Here is a 27,751-nt window from a genome sequence, read left to right on the forward strand (position 1 = left end):
TGAAATGAATTATCTTCTCTAGCTAAAGCAAAATTTAAATTAACAGCTAATAACGTTGTTTCGGAGAATTTGAACAATTCATCAAATTTCAACGTTCATTTCCGGGTTCTGTGAAAGTCCTATTCAAATTATGTTATTATATCATTATAGGCTAGTTGCTTGACAGAACTGAAATAAAAACAGAACTTGAAAAGGACTTTCACAGAACCCGGAAATGAACGTTGAAATTTGACGAATTGTTCAAATTCTCCGAAACAACCCGTCCTTATTTTTATTGACATGAAATTATCTTCTCTAGCTAAAGCACAATTTAAATCAAAATCTAATAACTCTGTTTTTTATTGATATGAATTATCTTCTCTAGCTAAAGCACAAGTCAAATCAACAGCTAATAACTCTAATTTTTGTTTATTTTAGTTACTCCTTAATTGTTTTATATTGAATTATAAAAGTTTTTGATTTATACATAATTCTTATACTATATTTATTTATTTTTTGTTTTTACACGTCCAATTAGGGCTTTTACATATGATAAAATTAAAAATACATTTGATATAATCAGAGAGTAAAATATATATAACAATTAAAATAAGTACCGAGTATAAAAATATTCACTTAAAAACAACAAACAGAGTAAACTATAGGATGCACATTCCTATACATTTAGATACATTGAAAATTTATCAACATTACACATCTATCAAGATAGACATACAGATTTAATAACGATGTTTTTATAGGCTGATAGACATAGTACCGTTGGTGTTCATGTGATATTTATTCCCTGCACTGTGCAGTCGGTTCATTCTCTTCGATGGCGCTACAGCCCATATCGAGCTTTGGCCTCCTGAAACAGTCGCCTCCAACTCCTCCTGTCCTCAGCGGCTGACTTCCAGTTTGTCACCTGGAGAAGCTGTGCTGCATCCCCTCTTACCTCATCTTCCCACCTCAGTCTGGGTCTTCCCACTTTTCTCTTTCCACCTGGGTGACCAGTCAGAATTCTTTTTGGGACGCGTGTATCCGGCATTCTCTGCAGTCGGTTCATTACTGGATTTATTTCTGCTTTGGTACCTGCAATGTTACAATGGTAAGGTACCTTCTGACGAACCGTTCTACTAGGCACATGAAACTCAATCAGCCTAAGGCTAAGGACTCACGGAGCGATTTTTACCCGCGCCCGCCGCGGTTGCGGGCCCGCAGCCTCTGTAGAATGCAGATATTTATGTAAAAAATTAAAGCACATTTCACTACGCGTTTTACGGCCGCGGCGTGTGCGATTGTTTGCGGGGCCCGCTGCACCCGCGGTCATCTTGTACCGGCGGCGCGGGCGCGGACCCGCGGCCGCAGCGGGTTGCCCCGCGCGCTCTGCGATCGGTTGGCGGGCGAGTTAGTGGAACTCAACTGATCGTTTCGTCTTGCAACCGCCCGTCTTGCGATAATCAACCGCCAAGATTGCGGGCGATAACCGCGACCGCGGCGGCTGCGTCACCGCAAAAAAGAGCGGTCTCGTGAATTTTGAAAATAAAACTCCATTCCGCCACCGCAGCGGGCGCGGGTAAAAATCGCTCCGTGAGTCCTTAGCCTAAGGAGTTCAGGGGAGTCAAACATGTCATTAACAATTTTATAAAAAAAAAAACATATTCTTCTTTCTTTTAATGTGGCAAGGCCCATGACTTTCAACAGTGAGGTGTAGTTAATGTTTTCAATTTGAATTCTTAATCTATAATTTATGTTTCGTAAAAAGTTATGTTGGATTCGCTCGATAGATTTTTCATGAATATTGTAAAATGGATTCCAGATTTTTTTTTTTTTTTAAAACAAATTCAATTTATTCAATAAACAAATTTACAATGTGTGATATACATATATATATTTCACTAGTAATAAGATAAGATATTTATATATTTTTATATATTTATTTTTATTATTTTTCAATGTTCTCCCATAAAAAGCAATTGCTTGTGTGTATGGGATGAGGTATTATTTGTTTAGTTTCTTGGATTTTTATTTAATTTTTTTTAATTTTTAATTTTTTGTTTTTGTTTTTCTTTTATTTTATTTTTTTTTTTTTTTTAAATTTAGTTTAGGTTTTCAGTATATTTTTTTAGTTGTGTTTTGAATTCTTTGAAACTATCATTTAGTGATCTTATATTTTCTGGCAATTTATTGAAGAAATTTGTTCCTAAGTATTTGTAGTTTTGCTGACCCAAAGTTTTTTTACAAATCGGAATTGGTAACATGTATTTTTGCCTGAGATTTTCTATGTTTTTGAATGGTACGGTTTTGTTTAGGATATCATCTTTGTAAACTTGTAAGGTTGCGTGATACAGGAAAAGAGTATTTAATTTTCTGACTTTAAATTCTTTGAAAATGAGTTCAGATGAATATAAAAATGATTTCTTTAATATTATTTTAATTATTAGTTTTTGCGCAATGTAAAGAGGTTGTGTGTGAGTTTTATAGGCGCCCCCCCATCCTATTATACCATATTGGATTATGGATTGACAGAATGCGAAGTACGTCATTCTCAGTAGTTCTTTATTTAGAATATGTCTCAAGCAGCTAAAAATTAAGGTTAATTTTCGTACTCTGTTTTTGAGAATGGTTATATGTGGTATCCATTTTAGGCATTGGTCAATAGTGATCCCTAGATATTTGGTTGAAGTTTTAATTTCAATATTAGTACATAGTAAGTTACATTGGTGTTGTTGAGTGCTTGGTGCAGAGTGAATTCGAATGTTTATTTCATGCGGCGTATTTGGTTTGTTTATGAAAAATGGTACGTAGTGTGTTTTTTTAGAGTTTAACGTTAGTAGGTTATTGTCAAACCATGTTTTCAATTCATTGATGTCTGAATTAGCCTTTTTATTCAGTTCTAACCATGTGTTTGCTTTTAGAAGAAGCACTGTGTCATCTGCATATGAGACAATTTCCCCGTATTTAGCAACTTCAAATATATCATTTACATATAATATGAATAAAAGTGGTCCTAAAACTGTGCCTTGTGGTATCGAGAAGTTATTACTTTCGGAATCACTTAATTCATTTAATAATTTTACTTGTCTATTTTCCAAAAAGCTTATGATCCAGGATAGTACGGTTCCATTTATTCCAATTAATTTTATTTTTTTTATTAAGTTAGTGTGTGAAATACTATCAAATGCTTTTTTAAGGTCAATAAATATTCCAATGCATTTTTCATTTGAGTCTAGGGCGGTATATATAAAATTTGTTATTTTTGCAATAGCATCGTGGGTGCTGGTATTTTTTTTGAAACCATATTGTTTAGAATTAATAATTTTATGTTGTTCTAGGAAGGACCAGATTTGATTTTTTACAATTTTTTCGAATATTTTTGATATATTTGATAAAAGGGATATAGGGCGGTAATTTTGTGGGTCGTTTGGGCAGTCAGCTTTATAAATCGGTGTTATTATTGTTCTTTTGTAGTTATCAGGAAATACACCTTTTATAAGGCTTGTATTTATTATATGAGTTAGGGGGTAAATTAGATATTGTTTCATTGTTTTTAATATGTTTACATCTATGTTGTCATAACCGGGTGTGGAACCCCCCCTTAAATCATCGATAATTTTTCCGACATCAGTTTCTGTTATTTTGTTGAAATTATTATATTGGTGTTTGGAAGCGTGGGGATTCTTTTTTATTACTGTTGGGACATGTTTTGATGGCGTCAGCCAGATTTTTTCCGACATTTGCAAAATAGTTGTTTAGAATATTACAGCATTTTTTGGTGTCAAGTTGGACATTATACGTTTTTTTCCCATCTGAAATTTCGGATACACAACTGTTCTTTCTATTCTTATTTATTATTTCGTTTATTGTAGTGCATATTTTTTTATTATTGTTTTTAGCATCTAGAATTAATTGGGAGTAGTAGCTGTTTTTCGTTTTTCGAATTAAAGTTGTTAAGATGTTTTTATATTTTTTATAATAAGAAATAATTGATTTTTTGGCAGTCGGTTGATTAGCTAATTTGTAAAGTTTGTTTTTTTTCTAACTGCTTTCACTAATCCGATAGTGATCCAGGGTTTTATTTTCTTTGTTTTAGAGTTTTGATGCAGATTTTTTATTTCAGAGGCATTTAAAATGTGTTCTGATAATTTTTTTTCAAATAATGATGCACATTGATTGGCGCACTTACTGTTTATTATTTCAGTCCATTTTTCGGTTATGAGTGATTTTTCTAATAGTTGGTAGTTTAATGTGGTTTTTGTGGTACTTGATTTAGGTAGGTTTTTTGTTTTATTTTTTGTTTCATAGTTAAAAAGGGTTGCGTGATGATCAGTTATATTTATCTTCCAGGTTGAGGATTTGATATTTTTTATATAATTCAGGTTTACATTACACCAAATATGGTCTAGACAAGATGGCGTTTGATTTGGTACTTCACGGGTATAGTTGTTGATGCACGATTTGAAGTTAAGATGAGTCATCATGTTCAAGAAGTTATTTTTTTCTATAGAATTATGGTTATTAGAAATATTTATGTTATAGTCACCACATATAACCGTAAAAATCTTTGTTAAATTATTCAGGTATAGATAAAGTTCGTTTGTAAAATTCGTTATGTTTGATTTGTGTGTGCGGTATATTGTAATGATTCTATAAATAGAATTTTTAAATTTAATATCTATTTTTAAACAGTTGACAAATTCAATATTTACTTCTTCTGTGTTTATCACTTCACAATCGTCACGTACAAACATAATTATTCCACTATTTTTGTTCATAGATTTTTTAGTTGCTATTCCTCGGTAGTTGGGTAGCGCACTTATGTATTGATCGCTGTTGGAGTGTGTTTCAGTTAACCCTATGCACACCGGTGATGTATTTAAATTATTAATATTTATTAATAATTCATCTAGATTTCTTGAGATACTTCTTATGTTCATATTCAGCACTAAAAAAGTAGTATCCCTATTTTGACACCATTTGTTAATTTCGGTAACGTTTTCGCATATTTCTTCTGCAATGTTGTAGTTTTGGTCAATTTTTTTTGCAATGTAATCATCCATGTTAGTTGTAATTGATTCGTTCCTTTGCAAATTGTAACATTTTTATGCGTTGTTTGCATTCTTCATTGTTTGCTTTATGATTTGTTGGAAAAGAACTTTTTTTCAAAAGATTGTTATTTGTGCAGTTTATGCATTTTGGGACTTCATTTTTGTTTGTACAGTCTCTAATGCCGTGATCTCCAGCGCAATGAGGGCAAATAGGTTTTTCATTTATTCTTAGACAGCGCGTGGCTGTGTGGCCGTATTTTTGGCAGTGGAAGCACTGCATTAGTGGGTTGCAGTCTTCCACCTTTATTTGTGAGAAACCCAGGTTTACTTTTTGTTTTTTTATTAGTAAATTTCTAATGTCTCCAGTGCATTCGATAATAATGTTTTTTTGTTTATATTTTTTTATGTTGATTGTTCCTTTTATTTTAATTTTTTCTTCCATATATATTGTTTTTATGTCTTCGTTTTGTAGGATTAAGTCATTCATAAATTCTCCATTATTATAATTCTCGTCAATTCCTTTGAAAATCATACAAGGACTTTTCTTTTTTAAATCGCCCACGTTTATTCCTTCTAGGTTCATTTTTTCTATTTCGTTTTTTGTCTTAATCCTATCTTCTTCTTTATTAAGGTTAATTATAAGTTGGTTGAATTGAATTCTAAATGGCTTCTGATAATGGATGAATACAATAAGTTTTTAAATTTTTGAAATCTTTTGAAGTTCTTAATATGAAACCTAAAAATTGCATTGCTTTAGTGATTGTATTGTTAATTTATTTATTTTTTTATTTAAACGCCCATTGGGCTTTTACATACATTGTTATTAGTGTTATTACATTAACTATGTGACATTGAAAAGTTTACGTACATATATAAATAAAATAGTTATTATATCTGTAGTACATAAATGTTTTACAAATAATACAGAATACCATTATGGAGAACAGTTTTTTTTTCTTCTTTTTTTACTTACTTAGAAAAATAAATGGATTGAAATTAATCAGCATTTATAGGGACTTAAAATCATATTCGAATTGTTATTTAAATTACAATATTAATTTGTAAAGTTAAAACATATATATTAAAGTTAAAAAGTCATAAAAGAAGTCATAAAAGAAAAGAGTGAAAAAACAGAAGCTAAAAAATGGGTTTTTTACTATGGAGTGGAGAAGTCATACATATCAGCAAAGTGTTTATGTAGATTTCGTTTGAGCACTGCTACGGAATCTCTAAATATATCAACAACATTACCAAATTTATTACCAAAATTTTGTATTCGATTTAACGATATGTGCGCATGATAATTAGATTTGAAATTGTTACAGAAAAAGGTGGAATTTTGTCTCGTATTTTTGGAAGGTACAAATAATTTTATTGTGGCAAGAATTTCAGGGCTGTCGATTCTATAATTAATAATTTTATTTAGTAGAACAAGGTCGGAGATAATTCGCCTATCTGATAGCGTAATCAAATTTAGTTGATGCATGAGTTGGATATAATTTATATTTTGGATTGGAATATTAAGTTTAAAGTTAATAAATCTTAAAAATTTGTGTTGTACCCTTTCAATATTGTTGGAATGTACTTTATAAAACGGGGACCAAATAGGCGAATTATACTCTACTTGACTTCTTACTAAAGATGTGTACAGTGTGTTCAAACATTCTAGTGACTTGAAGTCACATGCGGTTCTACATATAAACCCAAGCATTTTTAGGGCTTTATTTGTGATTTCATTTATATGCGGATTGAATGTTAACTGTTCATCAAATATAACACCCAAGTCCCTGATTTGAGTGACAGCTGTCAATTTTACATTATTAAGCGAATATTCATAAATTGTATGATTTCGTATTTTACAAAAACGAATGACCTGACATTTTTTAATATTAAGAAACAGAGAGTTGATGATGCACCAACGATATAGTTAATTTAAATTAAGTTGCAAAGTATAACAATCGTTTAAACTGCGTATTGTTTTATATATTTTCAAATCATCTGCGAAAAGAAGAACTTCTACATCTTTAAATATGCTAACAATATCATTAATAAATAACAAAAAAAGAATTGGTCCCAGGTGAGACCCCTGAGGGACCCCACTTGTGGCTTCGAAAATGTAAGATTCCACAGATTTTATTTTGACACATAGCTCTCTTTTACTAAGATAACTTTCAATCCAACTTAACAGATTACCCTTGATACCCAACATACTTAATTTTTGTACAAGGATATGTCGCCTAACTTTGTCAAATGCTTTGGAAAAATCAGTATATATTGAATCCACTTGATGCTTCAAGGCAAGAGAATCAGTTATGTAATTTTCGTATATGATCAAGTTACTTAGGGTGGATTTACCTGTGATAAAGCCATGCTGGTTGGGTACAATAATATTATTAATTTGTTTACATATTACATCTAGGACTAACGATTCAAATAGTTTGGGAATAGCGGACAATATACATATTGGTCTGTAGTTCGATACATCGCTTTTATCTCCCTTTTTATGAATAGGCGTAAGATAGCTTTTTTTCCACTGTTTTGGAAAACACCCTGACGACAAAGACTTATTAAATAGTAAAAATAATGGATAAGTCAAACTGCGAACACAAGATTTTAAATATATTGGAGGGAAACCATCCGGTCCAGCGGATTTATTAGTATCTAATGCTTTTATAGCCTTTTCTATAGCGTTTATTTCAATAAAACAATGGTTTAGGTTAAGTGATTCTTCAAGTGATATATCATTTGGGATTTCATTATCGGTAATATTATCATCATAAACACTTTTGAATAAATCTGCAAAAAGATTGACAATGCCTTCGGTATTATCCGCACAATTGTTATTCAGATACATAATATTTGGTAAACTACCATCATTTTTACGCTGAGCATTAGAAAAGTTCCACAATTTTTTAACATTATCATGAACCTCCATTTCTATTAAACTAATATAATCATTATAACATTTTTTAGACAATTCTTTGCACTGCTTTCTTATGTTAGTAAACATTATATAATCATCGACGTTTCTAGATTGCTTATATATTCGGTGAGTTTGTTTTTTAGTATAAATCAATTCTTTTAATTCTTTTGAAAACCATGTAGGGTAAAGGGATGCAATAAAATTAACTTTTGGAACATGACGTTCTTTTGAAGTGTTTAGGATTGAATAAAATTGTTGGACTTGATTCACAATATTGTTTTCATCTTCTAGAAATGACCAGTCTATATGGTCAAGATAATCAATTATATTTGGGTAGTCAGCTTTTTTAAAATTGTACGATGAAGTTTTTAATTTCTGCAATTTTCTAGACTGACTGTGATAATAATATCTAACGCGGGATGGTGTTGGTCTAAAGGTAACAACAATTCATCCGATTGTTCTACCACTGTACTTAAGTCACTAGAAAATACTAGGTCAAGCATTCGGTTATAAGAATTATGCACTTTATTTAACTGTTTTAGTCCAAGGAAAAAAGACATATCAAGCATTTCCTTAGATTTGACACACTGCACTTCTGTTTCGTTAATAATCACTTCATTGTTCTTATCGAAAGACCAGTCGATTTTCGGAAGATTGTAGTCGCGTACAATTATAAATTTGGCTTTAGGATATTTATATTTTAGTGTTTCTACATCCTCGATGTGGTTCTTGTATATTTGCAGATCTGACATTGGTGGAATATAAGTACAAGCGATAATGATTTTTGTGGATGAAATATTTAGCATTACAAACATCTGTTCAACGCTTTTGTGTTTAACTGGCAATTTTTTAGATGAAATGTTTTTAGATATGCACACCATTACACCTCCTCCTTTTGATTTGTTGCTTGTAATGGGGTCACGGTCAAGACGATAGATGTTGTATTTATTGAGACCTAATTCCGATGAATTGATGTCCTCATTTAACCATGTTTCTGTTAATAACAAAATATCATGTGGGAATGTGGGAGAAGTTATTTTAAGATGTTGTAATTTAGTTCTCATTCCGCGGACATTTTGGTAGTACCCAAACAATTTTAGGTGCTGTTTAAGTTTTTTGGCACGTTTTTTATTATTTTTGGAACAGAGTTTATGTACTTAATTGTTATGTTTGTTTCCCCTTCCGCTTTTCTCGTTTCAAACTCTTTCCAAACATCCGTCATTTGTTTCCTTTGCAGCTCCGTGAGATCTTGTTTAACTTTGATGCCATTTTTCAGTTTATATTTATTTATGATTATTTGCTTAGCTTGATATGAATCTTGGAGTTCTACTTTTATTGGCCTGATCTTGTCAGTTTTTCTTACGCCAAGCCTATATATTTTAGAAATATTTATCTGTAGTGTATCATCGATAATTTTTAACGTTGAACATACTTTGTTGTTGTCATCAGATATCCTGTTGGTTTGATTCTCGTCTCTACTTTCAGGTACGTTCAGCAGAATTAGATTTTTCGAACGTAAATTCTTTTCTGTTATCTCGGTAATTGCGTCACATATTTCCATTGAAGTAGATTGAGTAGTTCCAGTTATTGCAGGTTGGTTATTAATAATATTTTTGTATGCGGATAGTTCACCCTCCATAGTCCCCATCTTCACTGCCATCTGTCCCGCGACGCCCAGTAACTCGGTAGTTTTTGGCATTATTTTTGCAAGTTGTTCTTTATTGAACTTATTAGATGAGTCGGTAATTATTAAATGTATTGTTAATGTGGGAGATAAATGTTAATTTGGTGTCAAATATTATATCCCCTGTTTTTTTTTATTTCGGGTACAGATACTAAGACTTGATTGTTCATACAGTATGTGACAATCAATGGGTTTTTCTTTCTATAAAATCCCATGACTTGACACTTTTTTACATTAAGGGTTAATTTATTTAGGACACACGAATCAGAAAAGCTAATGAGATATGATTGTAATAATAAGTAATCATTGATATTGTCAATAATTCGGTAAATTTTCATATCATCTGCGAACATCAAAATAAAGACACGTGTAAATACAATTGTAACGTCATTTATAAATATGTTAAAAAGAATGGGTCCTAGAAGTGAGCCCTGGGGCACGCCGCTTGTAGCTTTAACGGTGTAGGACAGTGACCTTTGATGCAAACAGTAAGATCTCGATTAGACAAATAATTCTTAAACCAGGATAGTACATTAACGGTTATGCCAAGTTTTTAACAAGAATTTTATGGCAAACCTTATCAAACGCTTTGCTGAAATCAGTATATATAGAATCGACTTGTTGTATATTAGCAAGTGCATCTGTTATATAATTTTCGTAAAGGGATAGGTTTGTTAAGGTTGATCTGCTTGAAACAAAACCATGTTGGCAAGTTGTAATGATGGATTTCACGCTGGGGTTTATCTTTAGAAGAATCAATTTTTCAAAAAGCTTGGGTATGGATGATTGGATACAAATCGGACGATAATTATCAATTGCAGATTTATCCCCGCATTTAAATATATTGGAGTTAAGTAACTTTTTACCACAGTTTTGGGAAATTTTCAGTTTGACAGAGAATTATTAAATAATATGAACAACGGAATGGATAAGCTATCTGCACAGTTTTTAATAAAAATGGGTGGAATTTGATCCGGCCCGGAACTGAATTTGGTTTCAAGTGTTTTAAGGTAATTTGCAATGTCGGTGGTGTTAATATTAGACAATTGCAAATTTGTATCAGAATTAAATTCCGGAATTTGTTCATCTGAAATGTCAGGTTCCAACACATCTTTAAAGAAATCGGCAAACATGTCAACAGTATTTTATGTTGCTAGAACTCCTTTGTTTATGATTCATAGTTCCGGGGATCCGGCATTAATTATTTTATAGACTTTACGTGTTAACAGAAATGTTTTACATCATGCTTTATTGTATTTTAGACTTCCATTATATAATTTTTATAACTAATTTTAGACAAATTTTTGCAAGCTTTCCTGATATTTTTAAATTATAATAATTAGGTACAGATTTATTTTCTTTATAGATTTTATGAGATTCTTTTTTACAATTTATCAAGTGAATTAATTCCTTAGTGAACCATATTGGATATTTTAATTATTTATGTTGGGTAAGAAGAATATTATTTAAAATTACATTATTGAGTTGCTAGTAAAAAAAAGTCAGTATTGTAATCAATATCACCTTCATTAAGACTTGTCAAGTCAATGTGCCTCAGACAGTGCCTCATTAACTTTATAGTAATCTGCATTTTTTAAATTATAACCAAATGTTGAGATTTTAAGATTATCATCTTCAGTGTAGGGTATAGAAATTATAAGTGTAGGATGGTGTTTATCTGTAGGGACAATGAACTCAACTAGGAGATTCGTAAACATTTACATCATCTTCATTGAGAATATCAAATCGAGAATGCAACTGTCAATATTGGGTACGATATTAAATTCAGAAAGATTTAAATAAATTCAACTTATTTTATGATAACTTAATATATTTTTTATTTCTTACAATAATAACTAAATAATCACCTGTAATTATAACTATTTTTTCTATGTATTTATATTTGTCTATTTTTAAATTCTTTATTTTTTACTATCCTGACGAAGAAGCAATTGGCTTTGAAACATGTAGATTATTATTAATGAATAGTGGTGTATACAAATTATATTTGTATACACCACTATTCATTTTTTCGTATTTCATTTTTATATAATTTTCTTGTTATTAATATTAATTATTACTACTACAACCATTTTAGTTTTACGTCATTAATTTAGTTAAGTTAAAAAAAGGGTATTCCAAACAAATGGCGAAGTATATTATATTGAATAGAGGATTATAATGCAACCCAATGATTTAGTGACTAAACTAGTGAATGATTGTGATTTTCCTGCAGGTGGCGGGCTGGGGGCTAACTGAATTAGGCACCGCATCAGTCAAACTGAACTTCCTGAGGATTCCTGTGGTGGGGAAGGCGCAGTGCTACCGGCAGATGCGGGACGACTTCAGGACGCACATCACATCAGATAAGATTTGCGCAGGACTCGGGAATGGTTAGTTTATGCTAAAACATCAATATTCCGCCGTGTGCCCGAGAGACAGCGGGGGCGGACTGGTGTTACCGCTCCAGAACGTAAGCACAAGTCCCCGTGCTGATACTTGCCTAACCGAAACTTTCCAATTCCTTCCAGGTTCAGCATTGTGCCCGGGAGACAGCGGGGGCGGGCTGGTGTTCCCGCTACGGGACACAACAGGCATACACCCCCAGCGCTGGTACCTGCGCGCAGTGTTGAGCAATGCGCCGAGACCCCAAGGCCACGAAGAATTCTGCCAGACGGAACATCTAGCAATGTATACCAACGTTTATCAACATAGGACGTGGCTCTCAACAAAAATGGATCAGCTGCAACCGCAAAGTAAAATCTGATTTCTTATAAGTAATAAGTAAAAGTCACAAATAGAGGTAAGAAGATACTTCCATTAGTTTCTTGATGATGTAAGAAGGTATCGCACAAGAGTCCCAAATACTCATAACCGTCAGTAAGTCTATGGCATCCCCAATTGCGGTATATAAGATGGGGTGCAAATGTGGAAGAGGAAGGTGGGGAAGTGCCTGGCTTTTCAGTTCACCAAACAAGGCTAAAGCCATTTCAAGCAAATTTTCGATTCTGAATGGTGGTTTTTCACCAGGGTGATAATGAAAGTATCTACCACTGATCAGGTCTTCTAGGTGGCCACAAAACAGCAGGACGGAGCGCCGCTACCTGCAGCCTTCACATGCAACAGGATCTAAATAACAGAATGGTCCTGTTTTGTGGCCACCTCGGAGCCCTTATCCAACTCCTTTTCGACTTTTCTTGTGGGGATATCTTAAGAAAATTATTTATTCAAACAATTCCGGGATCGGCAACAAGTGAGAGAATTTGCGCGAAAATTGTGACTGTGACTTCCCCTTGAGTCATCTTCCTTCAGTAGGCCCCATTGAGCCAGAATCCTTCAGTCAGACTGCCTTGAGTCAGCATCCTTCAGTCAGACTGCCTTGAGTCAGCATCCTTCAGTCATACTCCCTTGATTCAGCATCATTCAGTTAGATATTTACTCGTATAAGCGATTCAACCCCCATAATCCTAATTGCTGACCAAGAGGATGTCAACAGGCTATCAACATTGAAGTCAACACAAGATGCACATTCTACCAGATCAACCGGCCCTTTAGGAAATATATAAATCTAACATTATTTAATTACTGTACAAAGTCACTAAAAAACACGATTCACACGATCTGTCACTACTCTCATGAATTATTACAACCTGCTAAGTACAAAAAACTATTACACATCATTGCAAATAATTGTGCTATTACGACACAAATGTTATGTTTACAATCAATTAACCTAATCATAAATGAACTTCTTAACCTAGTTCTGTCAATATCTGATACCATAGACAAAATCACTTACCACAAACAAACTAAATATTCTCATGTTCAAAATTGCCCCCTTTCAAAGCATAATTACTTAATAACACATAAATTATTTTCACATCAATTTTACAAAAAGACATATTTAATAATGCTTAATTATATACTTTCAAAATGCATTCTAGCAAAATGGCAATAACATTTTACTATCAAAATGTACGTGGTTTAAAAAGCAAATTAAATGATTTGCACTGCGAAGTGCTCAGTTGCAATTATGATTTAATTTGTCTTACAGAAACATGGTTAGACTCCTCAATCTATGACCATGAAATAGTAGATGATCGATATAATATTTACAGACGAGATAGGGACACATCGAGTTCTTTTAAAAAATCAGGTGGTGGAGTTCTAATAGCCATAAAAAAAGAAATGACATCTATCACAGTCCCAACACACAACTCAAAATTTACAGAAGATTTATGGATTAAATTTAAATTGTATGAAACATCTAGGCAAACCATCAACTTATGTTTGGCGTATTTGCCTCCAGATATACCAATCGAAAATCTCAGAGATTTTTTCGAAAAGTGTCAAACAACATATAATAATTTATCATCAGAGGATGTAACAATAATAATGGGCGATTTTAATGTACCATCTATTCAATGCCCACTAAATGTCAATGAAATTCACACCAGACCAGTCATATATAATAGCCAAAAATCAATATCCCTACTAGAATTTCAAAATTTGACTGGACTTAATCAGTTCAATCACGTCTCTAATAATATAGATAGAATTTTAGATTTAGTGTTTTCCAACAATCACCTTGAAATTCAAATTGCTTCACATGTGCTATCTAAAGTTGACTCCTATCATCCTCCCATTGAATTCGAGTTTCTAATGTCTAAATACAGACTCCTACCCACCAACCCAGATCACATCAAATATAACTTCAAAAAAACGGACTACACTAAATGCAATGAAATGCTATCACTAAATAACTGGAACGATCTTAATACTCTGAATTGTAATGACTCCCTACTACATTTTTATAACCTATTATGGCTATCAATTGAAAAACATACTCCGCGCTTAAGAAACAGCAACAAAAGGTTTCCAATTTGGTTCAGCAGTGCTTTGATCCACCAACTCAGAGAAAAAGAAAAGTTTAGAAAAAAGTGGAAAAAATACAAAAATCAATGTGACTATGACAGTTTTTCCATCTTGAGGGCTAGAGTAAAATTATCCATACGTTCCTGCCCTAAAGCCTATGTAGATTCAATAGAAAATTCTCTCCCTAACAGTATCAAAAATCTGTCAACCCTCATTAAATCGAAAAGAGTTTCTAATTCTCTCCCAAAAATCATGCATCTCCACGACAAATCAGCAACAAATGGCAAAGAAACATGCGAACTCTTTTCTACTTACTTCTCTTCTGTATTTAGCTCACCATCTAATTCTAAAAGTGACTCTAAACATTCTTTCCCACTCTATAATTATCCACTATCTCATATAAAAATAACCCTAGACGAGGTCAAGGTGAAGTTGAACACTCTCGATATCAATAAAGGTTCCGGTCCAGATGGTATTCCTCCACTATTCATTCGAAATTGTGCAGATCAACTTGCAGCACCTTTACACAAATTATTCGTCAAAAGTCTGAACGAAGGGGTATTTCCAGATCTGTGGAAAGTTGCCCACGTCATTCCGATCCATAAATCTGGCAGTAAAAACGATGTAAAGAACTACCGTCCTATCAGCCTTTTATCTTGTTTTGGCAAAATATTTGAGTCCATTGTATATAAAGAAATATTTAATCATGTAACACACATACTTAGCCCTTTTCAACATGGCTTTGTAGCTAAACGATCCACAAACACTAATTTAATCGAGTATATGGAATTTCTATGTAAATCAATGAATAAAAAAACACAAGTAGATGCCGTATACACCGATTTCAGTAAGGCTTTCGACAAAGTTAGTCACCCTATCTTAATGAATAAACTGGATAAAATCGGCATACACGGAAATCTGCTTCGTTGGTTAGAATCATATTTATCAAATAGAAGTCAATTAGTTACTGTTAACGGTTTTAACTCTTCCCCAATATTAGTCACGTCGGGCGTTCCACAAGGATCACACCTTGGACCCTTGCTTTTCTTAATCTTCATCAACGACCTTACATGTAAACTCCACTGTAATTTTTCTCTATACGCTGACGACCTCAAGATATATAAAGCAATTAAATCTATGGAAGATTGTGAACTCTTACAACAAGACCTTAACACATTATCTGCCTGGTGTATTGACAATGAAATGGAATTGAATATAGCTAAGTGCAAAGTTATAAATTTCACCAAGAACACCAACAAAACTCTATACTCATATAGCATATGTGGTCACAATCTGGAAACAGTTGAATCGATCAAAGATTTAGGAATTATATTCGACAACAAACTAACGTTCAACCAACACATAGAATACATTGTAAATAAATCAAATAAAGTACTAGGTTTTATTGTAAGATCAACTAAACTGTTCAAGAACTCTAATAGCCTAATAATTCTATTCAATTCGTTAATCCGCAGTGTTCTTGAGTACGGGTCAACAGTCTGGAATCCACATTACATTACACAAGTATCCAGACTTGAATCTGTCCAAAGAAAATTTACACGGATATTGTCTTATCGATCAGGTGTCTACCATCTTCTAAATGGGTATGAACAAAGACTTACATATTTCAAATTAGAGAGTTTAGTTAAAAGACGAAATATAAATGACCTCTTAATGCTTTACAAAATTGTGAATAATCGTGTTAATAGAAACTTAGTCAATCAAATCAATTTTTACGCCAGGCCCAAATATACTAGAAATATGAACATATTTTGGACCGAAATTTTTGCCAATAACACTGGATATTTTAATCCCATGTCTAGAATGTCTCGATCATACAATGATCTTGCTAAAATACACCCTGTCATAGATATTTTTGCAAATAATATAACGTGTTTCAAGAAATATCTCCACGATTTCTGTACTTAAAAAAAAAGAAAAAAAAATAAAAAAAAAGAAAAATTTAGTGGTTTAGAATTTTTTTAATATGTACTCTTTAAATTTTTCTACTTATTATGTGCTTCAATCTTTGTAATTAAGTTTTAAGTTTTGTATATAAATACTGCCATTATTTTACATGTTTGCTTATGTGAATGTGCAAATGTGATTGCTGCAGACACATTAGTCTAGGGATATTTATAATTGTACTTTTTTATTTTGTAATCCTTAATTAATGTTTTTATAAATATCCTGTTTGTGTCTCGAATAAATAAATAAATAGACTGCCTTGAGTCAGCATACTTCAGTCAGACTGCCTTGAGTCAGCATCCTACAGTAGGCCCCATTGAGCCAGCATCCTTCAGTCAGACTGCCTTGAGTCAGCATCCTTCAGTCAGACTGCCTTGAGTCAGCATCCTTCAGTCAGACTGCCTTGAGTCAGCATCCTTCAGTCAGACTGCCTTGAGTCAGCATACTTCAGTCAGACTGCCTTGAGTCAGCATCCTTCAGTCAGACTGCCTTGAGTCAGCATCCTTCAGTCAGACTGCCTTGAGTCAGCATCCTTCAGTCATACTCCCTTGATTCAGCATCATTCAGTTAGACTGCCTTGAGTCAGCATACTTCAGTCAGACTGCCTTGAGTCAGCATCCTACAGTAGGCCCCATTGAGCCAGCATCCTTCAGTCAGACTGCCTTGAGTCAGCATCCTTCAGTCAGACTGCCTTGAGTCAGCATACTTCAGTCAGACTGCCTTGAGTCAGCATCCTTCAGTCGGACTGCCTTGATTCAGCATCATTCAGTTAGACTCCTTTGAGTCAGCATCCTTCAGTAGGCCCCATTGAGCCAGCATCCTTCAGTCAGACTGCCTTGAGTCAGCATCCTTCAGTCAGACTGCCTTGAGTCAGCATCCTTCAGTCAGACTGCCTTGAGTCAGCATACTTCAGTCAGACTGCCTTGAGTCAGCATCCTTCAGTCAGACTGCCTTGAGTCAGCATCCTTCAGTCAGACTGCTTTGAGTCAGCATTCTTCAGTCATACTCCCTTGATTCAGCATCATTCAGTTAGACTCCTTTGAGTCAGCATTCTTCAGTAGGCCCCATTGAACCAGCATCCTTCAGTCAGACTGCCTTGAGTCAGCATCCTTCAGTCATACTCCCTTGATTCAGCATCATTCAGTTAGACTCCTTTGAGTCAGCATCCTTCAGTAGGCCCCATTGAGCCAGCATCCTTCAGTCAGACTGCCTTGAGTCAGCATCCTTCAGTCAGACTGCCTTGAGTCAGCATACTTCAGTCAGACTGCCTTGAGTCAGCATCCTTCAGTCAGACTGCCTTGAGTCAGCATTCTTCAGTCAGACTGCCTTGAGGCAGCATCCTTCAGTCAGACTGCCTTGAGTCAGCATACTTCAGTCAGACTGCCTTGAGTCAGCATCCTTCAGTCATACTCCCTTGATTCAGCATCATTCAGTTAGACTCCTTTGAGTCAGCATCCTTCAGTCAGACTGCCTAGAGTCAGCATAATTCAGTCAGACTGCCTTGAGTCAGCATCCTTCAGTCAGACTGCCTCGAGTCAGCATCCTTGAATCATACTTCCTTGATTCAGCATCATTCAGTTAGACTCCTTTGAGTCAGCATCCTTCAGTCAGACTGCCTTGAGTCAGCATCCTTCAGTCAGACTGCCTTGAGTCAGCATCCTTCAGTCATACTCCCTTGATTCAGCATCATTCAGTTAGACTCCTTTGAGTCAGCATCCTTCAGTCAGACTGCCTTGAGTCAGCATCCTTCAGTCATACTCCCTTGATTCAGCATCATTCAGTTAGACTCCTTTGAGTCAGCATCCTTCAGTCAGACTGCCTTGAGTCAGCATCCTTCAGTCAGACTGCCTTGAGTCAGCATCCTTCAGTCAGACTCCCTTGATTCAGCATCATTTAGTCAGACTACCTTGATTCAGTATCCTTCAGTTCAGACTTCTTTGAGTCAGCCCCTTTGAGTCTAATCTTTGCTGATCTGAGATCAGGAATGACTTTGCGGCAATTTGCGCACAATTCTTAAATAGGCCAAAATATCCAACAAATTTAAACTACCTACTACTGGTCAGAAGTATTTTATTGGCCGTAACAAACATTTTCATATTTTAGAAATTATGAATTAAGTTTCACCAAAATTTAAAAAAAATAAATTATTACCCATATAAACATAAAAACAAGTTTGTGTTCCAACGTTAATTGGATGTTTATAATTTTCATTTCCATACCTAACTCTTTGTTTTTTTTTTTTATTTAATAGTCATAATTATTATATTTATAAAGAAAATGAGATGTTTATTTGTAAATCCCAATTAATAACTCGGCGATAATTTCCAAAGTTGCCTCTGAAATAACGAAAACCTGATTATTTAATGTTCTTTATTTATTAATAATAAAAGTAAGTTTAGAATAGAATATGGTATTTATAAGTTTGTTTGATATTTACAGAGAGCTGCAGGGCAGGGGGGTCAGTTGGAAGGTGCAAGAGCTTGATAAACTGCCCCGCAGCGAAAGAAGGCGCTTCTCGTGGAATTATGCCGCAGGTATATTTTGTTTTATTTCTTTAAGAAACAAACAGCTGTAAATTAAGTGGATTAATATAATTGAAAATAACGTATTTTATCGAATTAGGTTTCAAATTAATAGTTTAGTTTATAGGTAATGTAATAAACCAAAAAAATATATATATTATAAATTATAACACACTAACTGCACTCCCCGGCGTTGCCCTTACGTATCATGTTTAATGACCGTTAACATTAAGTTTTTCCTCTTATTTGAAACGCCAATTGTGTACAATTTCATCAAGAAGTACCAACATTCTGATTTAAGGCGTGGGAGAGGGGAAGGGGTGGTTTTTCAAAATCTCACGTAGATAGTGGAAGTGGGTGGTGGTTATTTTCTTCATTATGTAGTGACATCCCATCATTTAAGCGTTTACCCCCCACCCCCCTGACTCTCGGAAGTGTTAAGTTTGACACCATTTTTATTTTTTTCACATCTATGTCAATAATCTCACCACTAACTACTTGCTTCATTCACATAGCAGATCTTTCAAATGTCATTTATGTATACTTACAATAAAATGAAATATTCGAAAGTGATGGAACTTGAAAAGAAAATCATTTTAAATATAAAAATTCATGTTTATAAAGTTACATAGTGTACAGTGTAATACTAATTACTCTTTCAGTCTTACTTGCAAAGATTCCCTAATACGCCGCTGTAGCGCTGGTATAGCTATACGGTGAGGAGGGCCGTGTACTGGTTGGGCTTAAAAATTTACTGATAATATTCATACAAGATATTTTTTAGACTGGCACAGAAAATTTAGAAAAAAATTCAAACACAAAACTGTGTTAACGAAATTCAAATGCGATGGAGATCGACGATGTCAGGCGAATGTAAGTGAGACAGAACGCTGGGCTATTGGGCCAAATGTGATATAAGTTTCATTTCAAATTTGTATGGAAGATTCTTGTAGTTTTGTCATAATTACCATTTACATCATTGATTAGTTATACTTACTAATAAAAGCAATTCACTCATTACCTTTAAAACAAAAGGACGACTTCCGAAGGAAATTCTGTTCTACTGTTGCCCCGAAAACATTTCTGTCTAAAGGGAAAAGAATCCTGCTCACCAATAAATATTTCAAGATTGTCCCATTTCCCAGCTCTGCTCGCCCTCCAGACTGAGTAAAGTTGGTTCAACCACTCAAAACACGCTACAGACGATCCAACTTGGTTGGTGGTTGGGTGGTTGGATGGTGGTTGGATGGTGTAGTGGTATAACTGTTCAAATTGATGCCACACCCCTTATCCTATACAATTCATCTCCACACGGTTCAACTTAACCTTCAACTCAACCAGATTGACACAACCAAATTAAATGGTCTGCAGACCCATAATATTTGTTGACTATCTTTATACATTTATCCTAACGAAGAAACCATTGCTTTAATAATATGTTGCTTATTTTGATTAGACTATTGTGTAGAGAAATTTATTTATTTGTCATTAAATTTAAATAACACCACAAAGTGCAGTAGAAGTAATATTAGTTTCTTTATTTGGTTTCTGTTCCTCTGTTAAGTTTTGGTGCAAATAACCGGCTGACCCGATAAACCGACTGTGTACGTTATAATACAAGAGTGTCCCTTTTCCTAGCCCTGCTCGCCCTCCAATTCAAAGATCTGCTGTGTGAAGTCTGTGAAGTCTGTAAAGTCTGTGAAGTCTGTGAAGTCTGTGGAGACCTGCCCGCCTCTGCCGCCTTCTACTGTCAGCCAGCGGAAGACTGGTTCAAAGGCCAACGACTGTAAGTTGCATTGCTCTGCATTCATTCTGGCTCTAATAATAATGCACACACTTGAGATGACTTATTGCCTACTATTATCATATTATTATGTATCGTGTCACAAAAGCAAGTCCAAGCTGGCCAACATTATCATCACCATCCTCTAGTGGAGCTATGCTGGGCATGTGACAGATGACCGCTGGAATTATTAATTACATTATATTATGAATTACAATTACATTACAACAAAGTCAATGACAGACGTCAAGTATAATTTTGCTCCGTATAAAATAGTGGAATAAAGCGCAAAAAGTTTGTTTGAAACATTATATCACTTGTGTATCTGTGCATCATAGTGCGGCGGAAATTCTGGAACTTACTTTATGTATGTACTGAACCGCATTCTTAAGAGAAACTCATTTAAAAAATTTTAAAAACTGAGATTTTAACAAATTATTTGGATACACTACCTACATATGGCATATTTATTCTACTAGTCAATAGATGTCAGTAAATACCTAAATGCATTAAAATTATAAAATAAACTAAGTTACGCCTACGAATCAATAGATGGCAATGCCTGCAAACTTGTGAAGGAAAATATTTTTAATTCAACTATTGCCCAATAGATGGTGACAGTGTTTATAAACATCAAAATAAAACTTTATTTATTTTTTTTATAAAAAATAGAAATCAAAGTTTTTAGTGGCATTGGATCATTTACTAACCCTATGTCCAAACCAACTAAAAACATGGAAACAAGGTCTAACAAAAATACCAAAGATGACCCAATATTCGAATTCATCAACTCAAAATTCGAAGAAATGAAAACAACTATGTTTAAAAAAATAGAAACTGAGCTTCAAGAAATAAAAACGTTTAACAACTTTATTAACGATAAATATGATGACATCATTCTCAAACTGTCACAAATCATGGATTCACCAATACAAATAAACAAACTTAAGGAAGAAATGGCAGAAAAGGAGAAAAGATTGGCTGCGATGGAGATTTACCTGGCAGATATTGAACAATCAGGCCTATTAAACAGTATCGAAATAAGCGGCCTTAAATTACAAGAAAACATACCCCCAGCCCATACTGTAACCCAGATCGCTGAGCTCGCAGGAGTTACCATATCACCTGAGGATTCATTTAAAATTACAACTACCAAACCAAACAACCAAAAAAAAATAACAATTAATTTTGCAGACAGCAAAAAAGTACACATCATGTTAGCAGCGAAACATACTGACCCGATAAAAAAATTCAACGGGAAAGAAGACCAATACGTCTATCTAAATCCGGCATTAACCCAGTATTATAAAAATTTACTTTGGAACACCAAACAAAGAGCCCTAATAAAAGAATATAAATATGTTTGGGTGAAATCGGGAAAAATACTTATAAGAAAAACTAAAGATTCAAAGGTTATCGAAATAAAACATCTTAACGATATAGCTACTAAGATGATTTAAACAAATCAAAAAAACCTATAGACACTTCATCTACTCAATATCTTTATAATGGCCTCTTTCACAACGGAAACACTTGAAAAACTGATACCTAACCCAATAATCACCACAAATACCTGCATGTTAAACCGTATAATCCAGGACGAGTTACCGATCCTGAACATAATTCATCAAAACATTCGAAGTATTAACAAAAACTTCGAAGATTTCACTGTGCTGATAAATGAATTAGATTTAGAACCTGACTTATTAATCCTTACAGAATGTTGGATAAATTCCTCAACATATGTGCATAAAAACATCAACAACTACAAAGTCTTCAATACTAAACTTCACAAACATCAAAACGATGGAGTAATTGTATATTGTAAAAATAAGATGGAATGCAAAATAGAAGAAATCGAACTACAAGACGCAAACTGTTTGAAAGTAAAACTCGATCAAGATACATGCATCTTTGCTATCTACAGATCCCCTTCATCTACAAATTTGTCACCATTTCTTGAATCACTAGACTGCATTCTACTTCAAGAACGAAACATCAGGAACTTGTTCATCATAGGGGACATCAACATTAATATACTGGATACTGGAAGGCAACATCCACAAACACAGGAATACCAATTACTCCTCCTCTCCCACGGGATGACTGCCGCTATAAGGGAACCAACAAGAGTGGATCACAAAATTAATAAATCAATCCCCTCGCAAACCTGCATTGACCACATAATGACAAAAACAAATAAAAAATACTCCACAATCATACATCAATCCACTATCACAGATCACTACACTTTAATTTTTAACATCCATGCAAAGGAAAATCGACCATCGACTCAAAATTTTACGGGGAATAGACATGTTATAGACTACAACGAATTAAAAAATTCACTAAAAACTGAAACCTGGGAATTAATATATAAAACTGAAAACCTTGAAGATGCTTGGAAATTATTTATTAAACTATTGCAATTAAAAATACAGAACCACACCTCAATAAAAACTTACACATATTCACACAATAAAATTATCAAAAAAGCATGGATCACACCTGGCCTACTAAAATGTATAAGAAAAAGAGACAAGATCCATCAGCAAGTAAAAAATTATCCATACGACCTTTCCCTAAAACTATTTTACAAAAATTATAGAAACATCTGCTCCAATCTTACTAAATCGGCCAAAAAAAATTATTACAGATCTAAAATTCATCAATCCAATAATAATCCAAAACTTATCTGGCAAATAATTAAAGAAATCACCTACACAAATCAAAACAAAACAAACCCATTGGAAGAAATCAACACAGAGAACGGTACACTCTCGCTCAACAAAAACGTACATCAACTAATTAACTACACAAACAAATTTTTTGCAAACATAGGCTCGAACTTAGCGAATAAAATAACCAAACCCCAACACTATAACCCGAAAATAAACAAACACCCAAATCCGCATAGGCTTAAATTTGCTCTAAAACCAATCACTAAACAAGAACTAATTCTAATATTTTCTAAATTCAAACCAACATCTTCATCTGGTAGTGATGAAATCACAATGAAAACATTAAAATTTATACAAGATGAAATTACCGAACCGATACTCTTTCTAATAAACAAATCTATTACGGAAAGCAGATTTCCATCACAACTCAAAATAGGGACTATTACACCAATCTTTAAATCAGGAAATCGTACAGATATCAATAACGACAGACCAATCACAATTCTGAACACATTATCTAAAATCTTAGAAATAACAGTTAAAACTCAACTCGTCGATTACCTAGAATCAAATAAACTATTATCACCAAAACAATTTGGTTTCAGAAAAAATCTAGGAACATCCAACGCCATAGCCTTAGTAATTGAATATATTAAAAATTCTCTAGATTCACATAAAAAATGCATTGGAATATTTCTCGACCTTTCTAAAGCCTTCGACACAATAAATCACTCACTTCTTTTCCAAAAACTAGTTAACATAGGGATCACTGATAATGAACTGATATTCTTTAAAAGCTACATGGGAAATAGAAAGCAAACTGTGAAACTTAACAACATAACCAGTGAGTGTATTGATGTCAAATTCGGGGTGCCTCAAGGAAGTATTCTGGGTCCGATTCTGTTCCTAATTTACATTAATGATCTATGCCACATAGAATGTGACGGAGAAATCATCAGTTTTGCGGATGATACTGTTCTCCTTATAAATGGGAAAAATTGGACAGAAACATTTAAGAAAGCAGAAGACACACTAAACAGGATTAAAAAATGGCTAGACTACTATTCACTTACACTAAATGCTAATAAAACCAAATTCATCACTTTCAAAATAAAAAATACAAAAAACTCTGAAGAAAACCTTAACTTGAAAATTCATAGCCCGCATCACTTAAATGAGCATTGTAATTGTCCCTCATTAGAAAACGTTGACCATATAACGTATCTAGGTCTAAAAATAGATGAAAATTTAAAATGGACCAATCACATTAGCTATTTAGATAATAAAATTAAAAAACTAAGTTATTTTTTCAAAACTATCAGGAATGTGCTCATCAAAAAAGACTTAATCAAAATCTACATGGCTCTCTGCCAATCACTGTTAGAATACGGTATTATCGGATGGGGCAGTGCAAATAAAAATATACTAAATCCACTAATTAAATCTCAAAAAGCCATAATGAAAATTATACTAAAAGTTCCTGTAAGAACTAGCACTGACGAAATCTTCACCAATCTTAACATCATGTCAATTAAACAACTATATTCTAAAACTATACTCATTTACATTCATAAGTACAAAACCCAAGAAAAAACAACAAACACGTACAATAGAAACACTAGATCTCATGGTCATAAACTTATCCAACAAATAACTACTAATACAACTTTTGGGCAAAAAAGCTTCTTATACCATAGTATTAAACTCTACAACAAAATACCACTTTCACTCAAAAACCTCAACACTTTAACATTTAAATCTGAAATAAAAAGCTGGATACTTAACATAGGGAGAACTGAAATCGAAAATTTACTGAGATCAAACACAGACTAAAACAGAATCAACTGAACTATACCAAAAAACACTTCATATATATAACTATACAAAAAATACACTTCAGATATGTATATATATCAAAAAACATCTTACTTATTTTAAAATTATAAAAAAAAAATTATACTGCATGATATATGTTCATAATTTAATTCATATTTAACTTTGATGTAATATTAATATTCTAAATTAATTATACATAATATGTAAATGAAATCCTCAGCACGGGAGATCCCAGTGAGGATATCATTATATCTCTTTGTTACACAATAAAACACTTATTATTATTATTATTATAATCTCAGTTTCATCGAGTGGCGTCCGTGGTTAGGAAAGAGAAGCAGAGGTCGCTCACAGATCAGATGGGCTGGTGATTTGAGGAGAACTGCAGGCTTCATACGTAAGAGATTCGCCTTAAATCGACAAATCTGATTATATTTAAGGGACTCCTATATGCAAAGCTGGACGCTGGGGGCTGGAGGCTCATAAAGAGGAAGAAAAAGTTACAAATGCAACAATTTTCTCCGGAGACAGTTTATTGAATAACTAACACCTCTGTCATAGGTCACCCCAAGTGGTTCGCAACGTTTGGTGACTTAGCAGGAGTGCTCAGGTTCATCGGGTGAGGTGTGTTCAGGATGCGCATACCCATCGACCTCTTGACCTCTTCAACTGATCTCCTTTGACCCATCGCCTTGCACTGCAGCAGGAAGGACAGATCATTCGTCCGTCACTCCAGAAGAAACTGATTCCTAAATTCTTACCCATCCCTCATACCTTTTACCTTCCCAGAATTTCCTCACCTTCCTTTTCTTAGTAAAACCATTCACACAGCATCCCCAAAGATAACATAGGCACTGGATATGTATGTGTAGATATGGAGGCATTAGCTAATCATCACGGCATCACCCTAACACTATTCTTACAATAACTATTTTAATAATAAAAAAATAATAATGATCGAACAAAGAAAATTGCAATTGGAAAAGTCATTTAGAATATTATTAAATAAATACAAATAATGTTTACTCGTTGCTTGCAGACTGCGTAGACCTGGCCGAAAAACTGTACCCGTGCCAGCGGAACGGGTACAGTTGGAGCAGAGGAGATCTGTGCGGAGATGAACCAGACAAACACACAACAAAATACAGAATGGCACCCATTGCTAACGCCAGCCCCTCGGAGGACCAGACATATGTGAGTAATATACTTGTAGAAATAATAATATAACAGTAGAAGATTATATTGAGCACCAGACCGAGAACCACGGTACAAATAATAATCCCTAAAGTCAATACAACAACGGTACATCACCATTACACATACTCAGTAAGGTGGAGTGAATTTTTTTTTTGAGAATTTCGAAATCGGCATAGTTGGGAAAGATGCTCCATATATTAACAATAAAAAATAAAAAATTTAAAAAATATATTCACAATATCTGGACATCGCCAAAGTTTTATATTTTATCATTTTCACGATTTTACCTAAGTATTTATAGCTCATGTACGCGAAATAAAACACACATAAAATTTGTATTTTACCATTTATTTTACAGCTAATACATTCGTTGATTGTTAGAATGGAACAAATAGTGGAAAAAAAAATTTACATATATTATTTACCGCATTGAAAAACTTGAAAATTACAAAATTTACTATGAACGGTACTGCATTTTGGTGTTAAAAATAGGCATAGGGTGTCGTGACTCTAACCTTGTTTTTATTAATCCATCTCGCCTCAAGGGGCCACAAACAACGGCTGAGGCTTCTGTTACAATTTTCACACATCTTTCTGTAGTTTGAGTGGGGCAAGGATAATTCTTTATCATTGGTAGTATGACATCGTCAATTATCGTGTGATCGGTAATGGCTTGTAAAATTGTCTCGTCACTTACAAATTTGGTTAGTGGTGGCTCGGTTATACTTTCCCACTTTATAACATCAATATAATCATCTGCTGAAAAATCAAAAACAGGCACTTTGAAGGTACGAATAAAGTCTGATTGCATTTTCATTTGCCGAGCTTTCAATATTCTTCTCAACGCCAACTCTTTTACGTATTTTCGGTTGTCGTTTAACATGGCTAACAATATATTTTCGTGATGCCCAAAAAAGCCATTACGCTGGATTACTGGATCAATAATACATTTTAAATCACTGGGCAAATACCGTGAAAGCACTATTCTTTCGTGTAAATGCCTTGCACCGGAAAGACATAATGGTAAAGTCATTAGTTTTACACATTTTCAGTAGATACAGCTGATCTGTACTTAAATCCTGTGTATTTGTCATACTTGGTAATGAACATTGAATGATTTTAAATTTCACGACAGGAAGTTGTTCACACTTATTTAAAGATTTACCAATAATTCCAGTGAAACTTTGCGGTCCAGTCGTGGTTCCGTCGATGTTCTCGAAGAGATGTCGCAAAATGAGTTCGTTTTTGCATGTAA

General features: G+C 33.8%; 1 protein-coding gene across 1 annotated transcript in view; it reads left to right on the forward strand.

The window, feature by feature from the left end:
• Positions 1–27,751, forward strand: part of LOC149416447 (uncharacterized) — a 110,360-nt gene that overhangs the window by 32,526 nt on the left and 50,083 nt on the right. Inside the window, exons 5-9 of the mRNA XM_089641687.1 lie at positions 11,871–12,027; positions 12,166–12,390; positions 18,917–19,011; positions 20,638–20,785; positions 26,339–26,493. Coding sequence (XP_089497813.1) covers positions 11,871–12,027; positions 12,166–12,390; positions 18,917–19,011; positions 20,638–20,785; positions 26,339–26,493 — 780 coding nt within the window. The remainder of the gene's footprint in view (positions 1–11,870; positions 12,028–12,165; positions 12,391–18,916; positions 19,012–20,637; positions 20,786–26,338; positions 26,494–27,751) is intronic.

Source organism: Hesperophylax consimilis, chromosome 17, assembly GCF_061612785.1.
Source record: "Hesperophylax consimilis isolate HC1 chromosome 17, BYU_Hcon_1.0, whole genome shotgun sequence".
NCBI lineage: Eukaryota > Metazoa > Arthropoda > Insecta > Trichoptera > Limnephilidae > Hesperophylax > Hesperophylax consimilis.